This window comes from Sebastes umbrosus, chromosome 16, assembly GCF_015220745.1.
Source record: "Sebastes umbrosus isolate fSebUmb1 chromosome 16, fSebUmb1.pri, whole genome shotgun sequence".
Taxonomy (NCBI): Eukaryota; Metazoa; Chordata; class Actinopteri; order Perciformes; family Sebastidae; genus Sebastes; species Sebastes umbrosus.
Genome location: NC_051284.1, coordinates 19,951,231 through 19,969,792, shown reverse-complemented (window position 1 = coordinate 19,969,792; position 18,562 = coordinate 19,951,231). Strand labels below are relative to the sequence as shown.

Here is an 18,562-nt window from a genome sequence, read left to right as displayed (position 1 = left end):
CTTAATCTCATAATCTCAGTTTTATTTATTTTTCCTCAATGTGGCCCTAATACTACGTCGTACCGTCATACCATAGACCTACAAAATTGATAAATAAAAATTCAAATGTAAACAAAAAACAGTTATTCATTTCCATTTTAAAAAATCCACAGGGAGCCACTTGAGAGGAGCTAAAGAGACGCATGTGGCTCCAGACCCGCAGGTTGCTGACCCCTGACCTACATCATCTGGAATTTTTTAATTTAATTTATTTACATTATAGCCTCATTATGTTATTTAATTAACTACAACGTCCATGGGAAGTAATAAAGTCTCTCTTTTTATCACCACAGGAGGGCAGTGTTACACTGAAAGGTCACATCACAAGACTTAAAAATCTATATTCTGGTACACAAAAGTATGTTTATTTATCAGTAGCTTTTCTCAAGCTTTTTTCTTTAAATTTAAGGCATATTTCAGTAAAAGTCAATCAGTCAGTCAAAGGAGGACGGTCTCCAGGACAGATAATAATGCACACAGTGCACTTTCATAGACTAAGCTACTGGAGTTACCCTGCACTATATTCATTTTTAACAGTCTCTTCTGCACTATATTCACTTTTTTTAATAGTCGTGTATCCCAGCTGTTATCCTGCACTATATTCAGTTTGAACATTTTTTCTTCATCTCCTTGTATTTTTATATCTGGTATATTTTTTTGTACTTTGTACTTTGCACTACTAACTTTTTTACTGCCTTTTTACTAACATGTTTTGCACTATGGAACTGTGATTCTGGAAACTTGAATTTCCCTCGGGATTAATAAAGTTATTATTTATCTATCTATCTATCTATCTATCTATCTATCTATCTATCTATCTATCTATCTATCTTTCTATCATTAAGACCACAGCCTGTGACGAGGGATTACAAGTTGACATTGCTTAGTGGATCACAAGTATTCTGCCATTACTTGTACTTATACCTGCACTATTTTGCCTACTGTAACTGCTGTATGTTCATACTGTAGCTATACGGTATATCTAAGCGTATTCATATCACACTTTTCATACTGTTCATTCTGATACGCATATTCATATCTACCTCTTACTGCTTATTTTATATTATTATCACTATGCATTTGAACATTACTCTACATTTGCACTTCTGGTTGGATGCTAAACTGTACTTGTATGTCTTAGTACTTATACTAAGTGCAATGACAATAATGTTGATGTATAATGATGGATGAATCTATCCATCCATCCATTATCTGTAACCGCTTATCCTGTTCAGGGTCGCGGGGGGGGGGAGGCTGGAGCTGATCCAAGCTGACATTGGGCGAAGGCGGGGTACACCCTGGACAGGACGCCAGACTATCACAGGACTAAATTGAGTATAATATAATCAGACAAGCCAAAAAGGTCTGGCCCACAGTTATTAACACACAGTCACACACACTCACTATCATCCGCAGGTACGGATGTGATGGTTTGCTGAGAATTCATCATTTTATTGGAAAAAAAAGACACCAGGTATGTTGACAAAATTATGATAAAAATAGACAAATATATATTTATTGAACTCACGTCCTTGCTTATACACACTGTTATGAGACACAATGGCACAACGGAATGCGTCACAGAAATACCAAAGTGTAGCTTCTCACAAAATGCTGTAACTGTTTCACAAGCACATTGTGTTATAAGCAACTATGCAACATTCCCAAAATCACTACAGACTAAAGTTTTGATTTGATCAAAAAGCCAAAGTATGACTCACCATTTTGCTTTGCAAAGTACAAGTTTTAAAAAAAATATACAATAAATAAAGTCAAATAACATTAAAATGCCAAATTGCACAATATTATGGCCTTACAAAAATCATCAGTAGCTGATTTTAAATCACTAATGGATGCTAACTTTACTTATAAGCAGTGTGCTGTCATTCAAAACTGACATGTTGCATGAAGGTAGACACAGTTTCACCTTGAATTACGGCCACAATGTTTCTATGGTGTGATGTGGAATAAGAAAGAACAAAAGGGAACCCATATTTGTCTTCCTTAAAGCTGAAATCTGTAACTTTATGCATATTCAAACTACCGAAAAGCTGACAGAGCAGAGTGTTGATTTGAATATATTGTTTAAGTGAATGAAATTAGATAAAATTGGCATTGTCAATCAGACTTGTGCAACCGAACAAACCATTTCTCAATAAGAGAGTAAAGAGATAATGCACAGTTCTTAGTGTCTCATCACACTCCACCATAAATATTACAGATTTCAGCTTGAAAGCAACAGAAACTTCTTCTTCAAGTTCTGCATCTAAGTCATTTTTTGGCACATTTCACAGTAACAGAGCAGTGTACTAGGAGGGTCGGGACTATTCTACAATAACGTCACAGTTGTACCAGAGCGGAGCAGCTTGTCTTTTAGACCGGCTCTGCTGTAGAAGTATCAGTCACTCCAGAAACGGTAACCTGGGCTACTTTTACTCGAGTCTTTCCACTGCCGGCTCCATCTTTCCCCGCCCCGCCTGCTGCCATGCCTCTCACGCTCCTGCTGTTCCAGTCACTCTCTGCGCTGCTGTCCAGAGTCTGCGTCGCTCCCCAGCACATGTTGCACATGTTGACGAAGGCCCTGCGCAGGTCCTTGCTCCTCATGGCGTAGATCACAGGGTTCACGGTGGAGTTGAGCAGGGTGAGCATGCTGCAAAAGGCGAACACAGTCTTGATGAAGTCGTTCACCTTCCCGAAGAGGTCGTAAACCATGATGGCTAGAAGCGGGCCCCAGCAGATGATGAGGGCCACCAGGATCAGAACCAGGGTTTTAGCCAGGCGAAGGTCCATCCGGGCCTGCTCGGGCCTCACCGTCTGCACTTTAGTCCCCTCCGCGGTGTAGACAATCACGCTCCTCTGGGAGTTGCGGCTCAGCATGCGGACAGCGTGGTGGTGGGACTTCCAGAGGATGAACATGTAGGCGTAGATGATGAACAGGACCAAGATGCTCGTCATCCCGATCCAGAACATCAGGTACTTCTGGTCGATCAGAGGGAAAATGTCAGAGCAGACGGAGTTGAGAACCTTGCAGTTCCACCCCAGCAGCGGCAGCAGCGAGAAGACGATGGAGATGGTCCACATCACACTGAAGGCAATGACTGCTTTAGTCTTTGTGACGATGCGTTTGTACGACATCGGCCTGTGGATGGAGATGTAGCGGTCGATCGCAGTGAGAAACAGGCTGCCTACGGAGGCGGTGAAGGAGGCGATGACCCCGGACAGCTTGAAGAGAAACATTTTGGGGCTGTCCTTCCTGTGGAGGACGTGGAAATCCAAGAAGCTGTAGACAAAAATGATGCTGCCTATCAGATCCGCCACAGCCAGGCTGCCTATGAAGTGATAGGAAGGCCGAGATCGAAGCGTCCGGGAGTGCATGATCACACACAGCACCATGAGGTTCTCCAGCACCGTAAACGTACCCAGGGTGAGTGCCAAGATGGCGACTGCGAGCTGCTGACCGGGAGTCAGAATCATAAAACACTCCATGTTGTCCACAAAGTCCTCCCCACACTGTGCCGCCCCGCCGCTCTCCACAGATGTGCCATTGCTCAGCAGGAGGTCGGACACATTGGTGGGGAAAATGGGAGAGAGGCTGCTGTAAATGACCCCCTTATTTCCAGGGATGGAGCTACTGATCGAGGCGGAGTGAGGCTTCTCAAAGTGGAATCGGTTCTTGATTAGAGTCGAGTCAACGGAGGGGTCGTCGTAGCTGGCGTCGTTGGAGCCGAGATACTGGACGCCCGTTGTTAATGTACTGATTGTGGTGCCTGCTATCCGGTGCAAAGCCAACTTCATGGCTGCTTTGTGGCTGTAGAGATGCTCAGTGGGGAGGAGTGTGGTGTAACAGCATCAGATCCACGCAAAAGGACATCTAGGAAAAAAAAAAAAAAGGAGAATTTTTTCCATAAAGAAAACAATAATTTCTTTAAAAAAATACATATTATTACATTATTAAAACATTTGAATACATGAAGGTACATCAATGTTTAATAAAATCAATTTGTTGCTGGGAGATATTGCTGGGGAATCTGTGTATCAGCCAGCTGACTCCAGAGCAGATGCATCCCAGACAATAGTGGGAAACTGAACAGTTGATGACAAACCTGTGCAGCCTCGGGGGAAATCATTGCATTAAGTATGTAGGACAGACAGGCTTTCTTATTAATTAAAGCAGGTCATTAGGCATTAAGCTGTTTTTTTTTCTTCTTCTCTTTCTCTCAATAATCATTGGATTAATTAGGCATCAAGGGAGGAACAAGATAAAGAGTGCACATATCTGTCCAGTAATGATGATATTAATTATGAAAGAAAATGAAGTTTTTTTTCTGGAATAAGACAGAAACAGAAACAGTGTTGGCTAACAATTAAACATAAATAATAATAATAAAAAAATGTTGAAAGAAAATATTTAATATTGTGTCTAAAAAAGCAGTTTTGATCAAAGATATGCTGATATATTGGACAATAATACTCATTAAGCACGACTGAAGACATTAAAATAACAGAAATGAATCACTTTTAAAAATAAATAAATAAATAAAAGATTAAAATTAAAAAAAAAAAAAAACTTACCTTGATTTTCTCAGCACAAACATCTTCCTTCGATCCATGACGCCAAATAAATCAATAAATTCAAAATAAAATAAACTGGGAGTAAACCAGTCTGTTGTCTCTTCAACTACAGTTTGCAGCAACTCCACAAAGAACCGGAAGCCTCAGAGTGAAATTACAATAGTTGTTGTTTTGATGATTTTGCTGATGGGAATGATCGTGTATTTACTCCCCAGACATATACTGTCAATGTCAGATTACGGTAGAGCTGGGCATGCAGCCGGTGGAGTGGAGTGAGTGAGAGTGTGTGTGTGTGTGTTTGTGGGAGCGGGCGGTGTTAAAGGCTGCTTTTTGTGCGCCTGCTGGTCACGTGGTCTGAGGTGTGTGTGAGCGCAGCAGAAAGTGCATGAGCATCATCCACACCTTTTTATACAAGAGGCAAAACAGCTGCTGCAGGCGACACATGAAAAACCAGCCTCTAACCCATGTTTCATTGTTCTCTCTCCCAATAATCATAATGATAACAATAATTATTGCAATATCAGACTTTTTTTTTTCTATTTAAATGCATTTTTCTTGACTAAAACCCAATAGCATTGAAGTAGTAACCCTTCCTTTGCATTAATTATCATAAATCATTGTTTTTAACACCACATAAAGGGCATATTTTATATGTTATTTGGGTTACACTGTTAAGAATTTCCCAGTAAAATAACAGTAAAGAACTGGCAGCAGGGTTGCCTTTATGTTACTGTAAAATTATCATTATTATACTGTCGCTGAAATTTACAGCTTTGTGCTGTTAATGAAAAATACAGTTTGAACTGATTTTTTTTAAATTAATTTCACAGTTTTACAGTTAATTTACTGTTTAAAGAAACATTATGTAGCTGTTTTTCACCTTTCTTTTATTTTTAGTTGAGGCATTGAGGTAGTAAGGCAAGGCAATTCAAGGCAGCTTTATTTGTATAGCACATTTCAGCAACAGGGCAATTCAAAGTGCTTTACATAAACATTAAAGAACATTGCGACAAAGTGCAAAAGAACATTAAGACATAATTAAAACAGTTATAAAAACATAAAAACATTAAAGATTAGAAAATAAAAACAAGCTAAAAATAAAAGCTAGGATAGAAGCTAAAATAGAATATAACACACAAGAGTAAAAGTTCTAGTGCAGTATATAAGATCATTATCTGGTTTAGTAACCCTTCCATTTGCAATAATTATCATAAAATCATTGTTTTTACACCACATAAAGGACATATTTTATATGTTATTTGGGCTATGCATGATAAGAAAAAGAGAAATGCGCAGTATGATCTCCCACACAGTCACATTATTAATGTTTTGGGTCAATTAGCCATCTCATTTCTGCATTTATAAGGACATCACACATGAATCAACGTTTCTGTAAACGTGCCAGTGTTCGCCAGCTGGTTCTTTCTCAGCTGCAGTCCTTTGGTGAGATGTTCTGAAAAACCACTGAAGTGACAGAAATACAAGTTTATAACTCCCTGTTAGATCTCTAATAAACAAACTATTATAAAGCGCCAGCAAATAAAGTTAGTTGGGATTTTAAGAGGGGCGGGGCTGTGTGAAAAGTATACGGTCAGTCACAGATAGAGAGCATTTGAAAATCAATTGTATTTAACGATGTTTTACAGCGTGGACCCGTGAAACAAAAAATGCATAATTCCAGTGTGATCTATAATCCTGCGGGTTTAAATTATTTTTCTTCGTCTTCCGCCTAAAACTTTGTTGCACTACAACACCAACACCTGTACAAAAAATACATCAAAACGTACGAAATTATGACGACTTTTCTAAGAGATTCCCAGAGCGGTTTCCGAAAGTTACTAATTTTGGAAACTGCTGCTGAGATCTCATTTTTGACACTAAATTTCACACCATATGTTCATCAGAGAGTCCTTACTCGTCGTAAGACTCGTAAAAATAGCGATAGGAGTCACAGTCAGAGAAGCACTTTTATGACATGTATGTCTCTGGTTAACTCCTATTATAAGCTGTCTCACTGAGGGTACTTAGCAGTGGCCATCACCACGGCAACCTTTGCTTGCTGCTAGACAGACAGGTGATTCACATTAGCCAATCAGAGCAGGCTGACTAACACACACACACACACACAAACCTTCCAATCAGTTTCATTCTGACACTTCAATGGATCAGGGCCATAGTTAGCGCCCATGCACTTGAAATTTGGTCAGCGCCCCCTACTGGCAACAGGAAATGATATGTTTTATATTTTAATGTACTCCTCCGAGCAGGTTGACCAGATGCACCTCAAATGTGGTCAGAAAAGCATAAATGGGCATATCGTCTCATATCGATCGTAGGCCCCTGAATTGAATCAAATAAAAATCGTATCTAGCAAACTTTGTGATATCAGCAAATATTGTATCGTTGTCCAAAGAATCCACATATCGTATCGTGATGAAACTTGTGATTTATACACCCCCTAATTACAAATAGCTCTAACTTGACAACATTAACATGCTTTTTACATATTAATTCATCAGTAATCATGAAATATCTCTTAATATCACTCTGAAAAGAGCAATTCTGCATCGTACTTTTACTTTTGATACTGAAAGTACATTTTGTTGCTGATACTTGCAGGACTTTTACTTGTAACAGAGTATATCTACATTGTAGTATTGCTACTTTTAGTTAAGTAAAAGATGTGAATACTTCTTACATTACTGCTTGTGTTAATATGAATTTTACAGTAATCTCATGCTGATAGTAAAATAAAAAAAGACATCATACAGAGTCATTTTAGTGCAAAGCCACAGCACCACTTAAAGTCCATTCTGAATATCCTCCTCTATTTATCTATTTATCGACTGCAGTTGGGGGTCACATGCACATACTATTAAGAGTCCTTTTCCTGTCCTGCGCAGCTGCGCAATTATTTCCACTACGCACTCCCAGCAGAGCTATCTCCCAAATTACATGTATCTTGTTGTGGAAAATACATGACATTTGGCGATGCAACATCATGGGAAAACAATGAAAGACTGTGCACACGATGCCAGTGCTTCCAGTTTTGGCAGAACAGAAGAGGCTGAGGAGTCATCCAACTAATTACTGAACACTTGTTATGCGCCGTTTGAAGCAGATTCAAGCAGCTATTGATCACTTGTGGCAGAGCAGTATATCCAATATGAAGATAGTTTACAGACAGACAGAAAGTGTAAGTGAAGCATCTTGTCAATGAATTTAATTCAGATATTTGCAGGGCGACTACTGCTTCATTTCTCATTATTGTTTTCCTCTTGAGCAGGATAAAGTTTTTTTAATGTGGGTTTGGCTTGAAAGTAACAACCATCATCTCTCAAAGCAGGGAGGCGGGTATCCACATCCATCATAATAATTATCGTCAATATTTCAGTGTCATTCTCTCCGTCAGTGAGCGAGGGAGAGATTTCGAAGACAAAGCTGTCTCAATTTTTCTAAATCCTCTTCCGCCATGTGGGCCGTGCAGTTATGGGAGGCTGCTGCTGCTATTGTTTCACGTCCATCTGTCTTTGGTGGGGAATATTGCAAGTGATTTACAGTGATTGATTTTTAGCAGGGTTCCTCGAGAAAAAGCACCATAATGCATCTCAGTTAGTATTGATCCTTCTCCATTTACAGTTGTTATTTGAGCGGCTGTCTACATTATGAAACCATTACTTTCAGTCCACGCAGGCTCCAATCCTCCAGAATAGACACGTTTAAGCAATACACTTGCATGCAAGAACATACATTTTTCTTTAAGGTCTTGCACATGAGTTACTTATTTCGTGAAACCAGAGAGCAATAAGCATTTTACAAACAGCATGTTACCAGACGAGACTCTAAAGCAGGCTGTCTCTGATGTGTTTGTGTCAAGGGGTTGGAAGATGGGAGAGAGTGGGGAGAGAGGGAGGGCGGGCGAGGAGGAAAGGATGCATAAATAGAGAAGGGGAGGAGGTTGTGGATGAACACTGACAGTTTCCTAATCTGCCACTTCTATATTCTGTTCCCCCCCAGCTGGAGACACTTCATACTGTAGCCAATCTCGATTCAAATCATTTCAGCAAAGAGAAAAAAGACCCAAATATAATGTTTATTCAATATCATTTTGCATGTTTCTCCATCTCTTTCACAGAAGAGTCATGTGCATCATCTCCTATATCATCAGCCATCAGCTGTCTGCATCCTCATTTGAATCACTTCGTCAAACAACCTGGCTTCATTAGGCAAATCAAAGGTGTTTGTTGATGCATTTTTCCAAAGACCTTTAATTGAACAAACGGCTCCCCCTCCCAGGAAACGACATCAGAGAAATACACAGGGAGAAAGTAAAGTGCGGAAGTTCCCCATCATGTTTCTTTCCTGTATCTGATTTTCAGGACAGAGCTTCCTCGCAGCGCATAACAGCACAGCAGAGAGGAGGAAAAAGTTGTGACTTAATACCTTCTGTGACTGAATTTCTCTCAACCCGTCTCTTTTAAAACACAAAAAAATGCCAGTATAAAAAGACTATTACTAGACTAAAGACTATTTTTCAACAGACTAAATAAATATAAATTATCAATGTAATTCAATGCATTTCTTTTATTTCCGATGAACAATATAAGCATGTTGATCAGCTGAAATGCATGTATTTCCGTTGCAGAATTGGTGGATTTTCTTTCTGCAGAATAGAAAGACTAACAGCGTAATGGTCAGTGGGCAGAATCCCCTTCATGCACCATTTAGTCATATAAAGACCTTTTTTAGGCTATCTCAGTAGAACACAGTGGTAATCACAAAGATTTAGCAGGTGGTTCAGTGAGTGCTCACTTGTGCGAACACTATGCAAATGTACGCTACAGGCACAGATGAATAGCTCAGGCAGCAGAGCTTCAAATCACAGCTCAGATGATCTGTTTCTCTCTGTTGTATTTTACATGGTTTTCAGAAGGAAGAGTGATTCGTTACCTACAGTAGAAGTAGCCCTGCGGCCTCAGAGGAAACCGCAACCCAGAACAGCGAGAGCATGAGCTGGCATCGCCTTGCAAGTGCCATGGCATGATTCAGAGCCAGAGAATAATTCATTTGACCTACACCCAGCTGGTGCAGAGCCTGACGAGAACCCTGAATGGACCTGACTGCCATGAGACCAGAACAGTCACCTGTAATCACATGGCCTTTATCTGTCAGAAGGGAGAATAGTTATGAAATTGACCCCATTATTTTTAGCTGTTCACCTCCTCGTTCATTTTATACACGTCTTACTTTGTGCTAACATTCAGTGCTTGCAGTACTTCAACATCGGTGAAGTATTTAAACCTGCAATTTGGCCATTTGGGGGCTTTGGAAACCAACCGTGAATACACCATTGATATTTTTGCTAAGTTTTTAGTTGATATGCCTTGTTTGATTTCCTGTATTGACATCCAACATGGACATTAGCTTTAATTTGGAGTCATATTTCTGGCCACTTGATGAATTTAAGTCCAATATTTACTCTCCTTTTAGCTCTGATTTGGTCTCCACCACCTCCTGAGGGAAATATGTGTCTCTTTAGCTGCTAAATACTCCACTATGTTCACCAACTTGACTCTAATTTTGTCTGCATTTGTTACTGGGCAGGTTTTTTAGAGCTTTTCCCCTGAAAACAGCTGCTTGCTGCATCCAAAAATGATGCTATGAGAGCAATAAGAGTGAACCAAAACAGTAACGTTGCCAAAATCAAAAGAGCTGGAAGGTGTTAAAACACAATTTAGGGCTGAGGGGAATAAAACATGTCACATGATCCAATGTTAATATAAAATATTGATTATAGCTGCTTTAAATCCTTACTACATTAAATATGTTTAAATGATATATAGCTGGTTTTAAAGTCTATATTGCTGATGTTGCACCTTTTAAAATGGAGATATACAATAATGTGAACGGGAGCATGGACACGGTGGCTTCCTTTATTCAACAAATAGGCCAATGAATGAGGAAATGGGAAAGTTATGTGTTACAGACTTGCTTATAAACTTCATTCCTACCTAGCAAGTCCATGAGAACATCCTTGAAAACATTGCATTCCCACCACAGCACATATCCATTCTCATTCTACTCATCCCATTGTATTTATTCACCCATTACCGGCAAATGCATCCGGCAAATTTCAGAGTCCTCTCACATCCCAGAGGGAGTTCTTTCATCATAGAGTTACTTTGTGTATCAGCTTTTAGCTTCATCACAAGATAAAGAGACTCCACCACAAATGAGCTGACGTTTAAGAACAAAGAGCTTAAAATTGGTCTGAGCTTGGTCAGTGCAGAGTTACAACATAAGTTCACTCACTGCTTTTACTGCAGTGACCTGCAACGTAAAGCTTTGTCACAAAAAGGGTGGAAAATATGCCTCTGTTCTGGTGCAAGCATGCATTTGCTTGCATGTTGCAGGAAAATGAAAATATTTCTAGTCTAGTACACATTGTCCATCAGTCTAAATGCATTTGTGGTAAGCAGTAAAGAGCAGCTTGACTTAGTTGATGGATGTTGATAAGTGTTTTGCATTCACATGAAGCATTACTGTGCTGACTGTTGGTCAGATGTGGGTTGTGTGTGAACTCATCAGCATTAAGAGAACAAAACCAACATTGACTCATGAAAGGGAAAAAAAGGCTCCATCTGATGCTGATAAAGGTTTTTCTTCTCTCCTTTTAATATTTGTCATTTTCCCTTCAACTTTCTATTAACGCCTCCCCACTTTCATGCTTAAAAGCGTGTCTGGCAAATAGATAAATTTAGATTTACTGCGCACTCAATTATGAGAAAACCCTTTGATCCAATAATATTTTATTCAAGCACAGTCTTCTGTGCAATAGGATGGTTGAATAAAGTCCCATGGTCATGATGGCAATATATCACATGTATCCCAGCTGAACAAAAACTGGTTAAAGTAGAAATTAATAAAGTTATAAACAATTGAACTATCAACTTAAATTTGAACTTAATGCTTTTATTTCTGTTACCTGACACTACAGTTGTGATAACTTAGTCAAATCTTTAGTTTCACCCATTCCCATCCCTTACCAAAACTAACCGGAAGTTGGACGTTGATGTACGACGATTCAAACGCCAATGCGGTATCTACGTATATATATATATGAGTCGTTGAGCTAGAAGTAATTGCTCTAACTAACAAACTCCGGGCTTCACAAAAGTTGAGAAACAATAGGAACCAAGTCAAAACAGTTCTTGAAGTCGAGCAGTTATCAGGTGTCGGTGAAACGGTTTCTCTGCAGAAGCTACGAGACCGCCTCGGTAAGCTATAACGTTAGCTTCTCAGTTCTGTTTTGCTGGCTAGCTACGGTAACCGAGCGGTCTTTTATGTGCGCCTATGTTTATTTATTATGTGGAATAAGGACACGATGAGACAGAGGCTTGAACATGTTAGCGTCTTTACTCGTTCCCATCTCCAGACTCCTTGGTGCCAGTCACAGTAGCATCACATTATACACATTACACTTCCTCTTTCCCTTCACAATAAAAGCTCAGTACTCCCTTGTATTCGCTAACAGGAAGGAAGTCCAGCTGCTTGAGGTGTTTCACTAACAGTCCACTCCATAATAAAGATGACATTACATTACATACAGTGAACAATTTCCATGTTCCCCTTACATAACTGCACAGTCTCACAAAGTATGTCACTCAATTTTCGCACGCCAGAAATAGCTGATACACGTAGCACTTAGACAAACCACGTTACCTTCTTGTCACATCCCCCAACCAGTATGTCACACTATTTTCGTACACCAGAGAAAGCTGACACACGTAGCTCTCAGACATACATACGGTTGCATTCATGTTCCCTATACACATTCATGTTTCCCTTACATATAATAGCACCGTGTGTTCAAGGGCTGTGTCCGTCCAGAACCCGCAAGTTCAGGGTTGAGTCTGTCAGTTGGTGAAACAGTTACTGTGTTTCTAAAGAAAAAATATAAATTTGCTTCCCTGAGAGAGTAAGGTTTCTAGGTTGTAAGATGTGTTTTATTGCTTACTCAAATATTGGCTTAGTTGAATTCTATTTTCATGTTTGATATTTGTGTTGTGTTAATATATGCTAAACATATTTTGTTAGGACAAAATAATTCTAATATCATTTGAGAATTTGAACTAGAGAGTAACACATTCATTTTTAATGTGTTAGGTATTTGCATTCAGTCAGCACAACAGTTTTCAAAGTGTGAGGCAGTGGAGGGAAGGATCAGTGAATGGAAGTGAAAAATTATTACATAAGTTGTCACAAAGAAGATCACATAGAATACTCTAAATGTGTGGGTTTTGGTTAAACAGATTCACTTCAGAAATTCAACAGTTTTTGCTGTTTTCCTCACTTTTCCCACAGTCAGAAACTAATAAATACCTTAGGACAGACCTTTTTTATGTATTTGGTGTAGTCTGGCGTTATGTCAAACAGCAATATTAAGCTATCTTGGCTCAATTGTTGAGTGTCTATAGGATCAAATAGCAATCATGATCCATAGGCATCTAGGAATTGAGCAAAACTAAGCAAGTAAACTACTGGGGGTGAGGAGGCGCCTTTTTCCAAGCTTTGTCTGAGGGGTCACCTGATCAAGTATGATGTTGTACATCATAAGAGAGAGATTTATGACACATGATTCAAAGCAGAACAGACACTATAAGCCTGTTTGTAAATGTCTGCAGGTCTGTTATTGAGCAGGAGATCCAGTGAAGAAGGTCCGATGACTCCGGTAGATGGTGAGCCTCCCAGCTTGATTTCCAGAAACCCCAGATCTACGTCGCCACTGAAACAGCCGGATGAACTCTCTGCTTTGTGGTAGGATAGTACCAGTCTCCTGGATTTGGTACCAGCTCAAACATACACTATACCTAGAGAATGCACTCTGACTCATCGGACTCTGACAGATCAGACCTCCATCTGGTCTGAACTCAAACAAAGTTTACTGGTTATTGCACTCAAAACTGAGCTCCTTCCAAAACCTAGAGCGAAAGGTACTTTACCCAGGAGTGGGTTACACACATACACCGCACGCCAAGACCTTCCTAATAAAAGGCCGGGGTCAAAGATGAACATTAGTGGCAGATGACATTTCAACTCCCAATGACATTCAACTGCTGTGACCCCAGATACTGAAGTCTTGTGCAAGTCAAATATCCAAACCAGGACAGGAAAATCTGTTACACCACAAAACAACCACCACTACAGGAAATCTTACTGGTGATGTAAGCAGTTTGTAAATTATGAGAGCTTTGTAGTCTTTAAAGCAGAATTAACTTCTGTAAATGCATAAAGTGAGTTTACTTATAAGTGTAAATTATAATTTTGGGTAATGCTTTATTTTACGGATTCTTTATTTCCTAATCATTTCTTGAAAGCAGTAAAATGTAATGTTGCAGTAATTATAGAGAAAATATAGAGGCAAATTTGCAAGATTGTAATTTTACTTTAGTTAATTGCATTGATTTTAAACGTTCTTGATTTCCAGAGGAAAGAGCTGCTCCATTTAAGCCCAAGAAAGAAAAATACATCCATCATCATCATCTGATGATCATTTGATGATGGCACATAAATCTGATTCTGTATTTTCACACATCCGTGTGTGTTGCATGATCAACAGTTGGGCATTAGCTGATAATGACGAAAATATGATATTTGTGTACATCAGTTTAGTGTTTGTAAAGAAGCTGATTTTGAAAAGTAATGGCACATTTGATTATAAACCTTGTCAGGTATAGAGCTCGTATCTCCCCCTCCTACAGCAATCACAGCCATCTGGGCTGGAAAATAGATTGATGGCTACAGAGCATAAACAACCCTGCTGGCAGCCCGCCATCAGCCATCACGACGAACTTGGCGAGCAGAGCCGATTCCTTCGCTTTGTACCTATAACCCCCCCACTTCTTATCACTTCACAGCTTGTGGCCTAATTGACTTCAGGCTTACACGTATGTGGTTAAACTTCGAAGCGGCTGCGGATATTACTCACTCAGGCAGCACTGTATTGCAGCACAGTATGGAATATAAAGTAAAGAAACTCCTAGAAGACCTTTTCACTATTCCCCTCCAGTACTAAGATGTAATTTGTCTGCGGTGACTTTCTCAAATGGAATAAATATTTTTACAGGCTGCTTTAAAATTTCAATTTTTCTTATCACCGATTTGTTTGTTGCTCACATCGATATTTGTATTTATTTCTCATCCAACCCTCAAGTGATAACTGCGAAGCCCCGCAAAAAAAGATTCTTCCATGTCTCGGCAAGAACAATTATCAATCTTATTTCTGATTTACAAGCTGAAAGGATTATAAAAGCTGTACCGTGTCTTTGTGAGCAGTTCAGGTGCATCACCATGGCGACGCTGCTGCACAAGGTCGCCTGGCTTACACCATTGTGCGTGTGTACATTTGAGTGTCTAACTATGCAGAGACTCTGAGACGGCACAAAAAAAAGTAATCCACAGTTGGTTTGATGATAGTGTATTTGTAAAGCAGTGGACGATGAATGTGTTGCGTTCAGGTTCTGTTGTTATTTGGGTGGGTCCATCACCACGTCAGGCATGTTGTGATCCTTCAGGCTAAATTGCTTTTTTTTGTGCCTATTGATGCCAGTTGCCAGTACTTTACTCAGGGATACATGAGAGTGACAGATCAAATTATTATGCTTGCCATTGTGTCAGTCTGTGTGGTTTCATCAAAGGGTCGCTACTCAAGGTCATGGTGACTCGCTGCGTTAAAAACTTGCACGCATAGAAATGTATCCCAATATCTCTGTGTGAACTTCTAAAAGATAATGCAGGTGATACTATACATTTGTTATTGTCAACAAAGCTCATGAAAAAAACAAAGCCAACAATGCTTTCCAGCTTGTCTGTGGCTCTCATCCCCAAGCCTTGCTTGTTCCTGACCTGCCTATTCTTTTACAGATAATGAAAGAATTGTGAGTGCTGCACTGGGTCAGGAAACTCTGTGTTGGTAATGTTGAAGTTAAAAAACAGGTGCTCTTCAAGGAGGGGGCAAGTAGTCAAATAACAATAAAAAACTGCGTCTGTCCAGCTTGCATTGAAAGGAAGTCCTTGGTATAAGATGACAGACTGGAAAACATCCGAGGCACGAAAACGCGTTGGTGTTATCCACCACTTAATAAAGGATTTTAGATTCACAATAGAAGTGCCTTGGATGTTTTCCAGACTGCCATCCTTTACCAAGGACTTCCTTTCAAAGTAAGCTGGACAGTCACAGTCAGTTTTTCTATTGTTATTTGCCTCTACTTTCATTTCTAAAGCTGCTATAATCTTTATTTTCAAACTGACAATGGCTCAAAGCGGAGCATTTAGCAGCTAAAGAGACAGATATTTTTCTCATGAAGACCAAAACAGAGCTAAACGGAGGTGAATATTGGACTTAGATTCACCAGGCGGACAAAACTTCAGACACAAATGGTTTAAAGGAATGGTGTGTAGCATTTAAGGGGATCTATTAGGAGGAATGGAGTATAATATTAATAAGTATGTTTTCTTTAGTGTAGAATCACCTGAAAATATGAATCATTGTGTTTTCGTTACCTTAGAATGGGCCGTTTATATCTACATAGCCCGTAGCCCAGAACGGACAAACCACTGTGTTAACTTTTCCTGCTTGGGCCGGAGTCGATAACATTACTCGCTCCGTATAGTTAACCGCCATTACTTCACTCAGCCGCCGGGGAAACAAGACACGGGAAACCTCTGTTGGTTTTGAGGAGAGGCAGCATTTATTTCTACATAAACTGCAACTTCACTTTATATTCTCAAAGCTAAACTAACTCCCTTCTGCTCCACTAGCTCACTTGTTCGCTCACAACATCACACACATTCGCTGACACTAAACTACACAGTACATCCTACAGTACCTACGTTCATCGTAAATGAAGGAACATGTCCCACAGTGCAACAGTGTGGTTCATTGTTGTGAGCTCTGTGAGGAATAAGCTAAATCAGGTTTTGGCTACTTTTGGTTCAACGTCACGAGAGTTGAAGGACATTCATGCTTTCTCCTTTTTTCTGTAGTGATACATTATATAGTGAAAAAAACTAAAACTGAAGTGAATTTGCATTCATTGTTTATTTTATTTTGTATTAGTTTATTAACCAGTTTAGTTTCAGTTTAGTTTTAATTTGTTCCTTTTCTAGTTTCAGTTTACTAACAATATTTTTCAATGCTTATTTTCGTTTTAGTTTCAGTCTTAGTTTACTATAATAACCCTGGTCACTGTAGTGCTGTTTGTGTCTGCAGGTTGCTTCAGCCTCTTTTCACAATACGAGTAATGTTAGGAGACGTGTTATATCAGTTTCGGTTCAGTGGTTTAACCCAGTTTTGGGTTCACGCAGGTTCAACCCTCATCAGTCTCTCTCAAATATATGTTTGTGGATGAGGTCAAAGGTCATGACCACCAGAGTCAGGAGTTCATTGTTAAGTTTTGATTGATTAATGGCGTGTCACGCTACCACACCTGTTCCTACAACGAAATCAGCATTTTATCTTTTCTAATGATTCCCAAAATTCATTTTCACTGAATGTGAAGCTTTCACAGTTTGCTTTGCCAAGTGTGTGTGTGTGAGAGAGATTTTGCTAGGAGGTCTGTGGCGTCAGAGAAGGTGTCTAAATGATTTCTTTGATGTATGAGCTCTGGGAGCTTGAGACAGACAGCCTAATATTACATTATTAAAGTCCACAGGTTTGGGCTATAATCATTAGGAGAAGTAAATGTATTAGCAGCGATTTTGTTTTTCATCTTGTCTTTGAGGTGTCATTACTGTCCGAACAGCCATCTGGTTCTGCTCTAGAAAGCTAACATCAACACAAGTATGTATCATAAAATGTCAGAGGCGTAATAACGTTATCTACAAAAGCTTCCCATCCTTGTATTTTATGTGTGTTTATGTGACTTTGCATGCTTCTTCTGCTTTTATTGTTTATATTTATGTTTCTATTTCTATCAAAAATTAATTTTATTCCTCCCCAAAATAAAAATCAGCAGAGATGCCAACAACATGACCCCCAAAAAGAGGACACCTATCTTCAGTCCTGAGAAAGTAGCCTCAGTGGTGTTGAAAAGAGATAAATACAGGGGAGTTGGAAGCGGAGTGGCAGGAGGTTGGATGTAGTGGTTGAATGAAAGGCAGAGTTTGAAAGCATCACCGTTTTGTTCTGTTTGTCTCTCTTTTGTTTTGTAAGTATGTTTTACCTTGAAGCTGAAAGCAAACAAGAAATGCCTGACAGCCTCCTAAAATGCAAAAATGCAATTATCAGAAAAAAAAAAAACAAGCCACACAAGGCTGTTCAATCCACACCAGAATACAAAGAACATGATTTTTTTTTATTCTACAAGTCGTGACAGACTCAGATTGAGAGGTTTATCCTGAGGGATCATGCTATAGGGCTGCAACTAACGATTATTTTCATCGTTGATCAATCTTTTGAATGTTTTCTTGATGAATCGATAAGTTCTTTGGTCTATAAAATGGTGAAAAGACATTGACTATTAAAGGTCCCATATTGTAAAAAAGTGAGATTTTCATGTTTTTTTTATTATAAAACTGGCTTAAGTCCTATATAAATACTGTGAAAGTATCGAAACACTCAATCCACAGGGAAATATACACAGCCCGTATTCAGAAACTCTGCATTTCAAACAAGCTGTCAGGATTTCTGCCCATTTGTGATGTCACAAATATACAATATTTAGACCCTTGACACAATTTTAAACGTAAACATTCTAAATGTGTCCCAGTTTATCCCTGGTTGTCGTGTATGTGAATGTCATCAGCTGACAGGAAGTACACATGGACCCAAGCTGTTGCCTAGCAACACAATTCTGTTGCAATTCCGTCAAAATGCGCTAAAACGGAGCGTTTCAGACAGAGGGTGAATACAGGTATATTCAGGCTGACAGTATGAGGAAAATAAAGGTTT

The 18,562-nt window shown here is 39.4% G+C and overlaps 2 protein-coding genes across 2 annotated transcripts in view; one reads left to right on the top strand and one right to left on the bottom strand.

Moving 5' to 3' along the window:
- The window catches only part of LOC119474597 (peptidase M20 domain-containing protein 2-like), a 38,635-nt gene that overhangs the window by 1,442 nt on the left and 18,631 nt on the right, over positions 1 to 18,562 (top strand). The window contains exon 2 of the mRNA XM_037746702.1: positions 13,296 to 13,428. The gene's annotated coding sequence lies outside the window, so the exon portion shown is untranslated. The remainder of the gene's footprint in view (positions 1 to 13,295; positions 13,429 to 18,562) is intronic.
- On the bottom strand, positions 1,471 to 4,993 carry LOC119474596 (cannabinoid receptor type 1B-like). Its single transcript, XM_037746699.1, has 2 exons — positions 4,612 to 4,993; positions 1,471 to 3,910 (listed from the first exon to the last, which is right to left on the bottom strand). Exon 2 carries the CDS (start codon positions 3,832 to 3,834, stop codon positions 2,413 to 2,415), a length of 1,422 nt encoding a protein of 473 aa, XP_037602627.1. The 5' UTR covers positions 3,835 to 3,910; positions 4,612 to 4,993; the 3' UTR covers positions 1,471 to 2,412.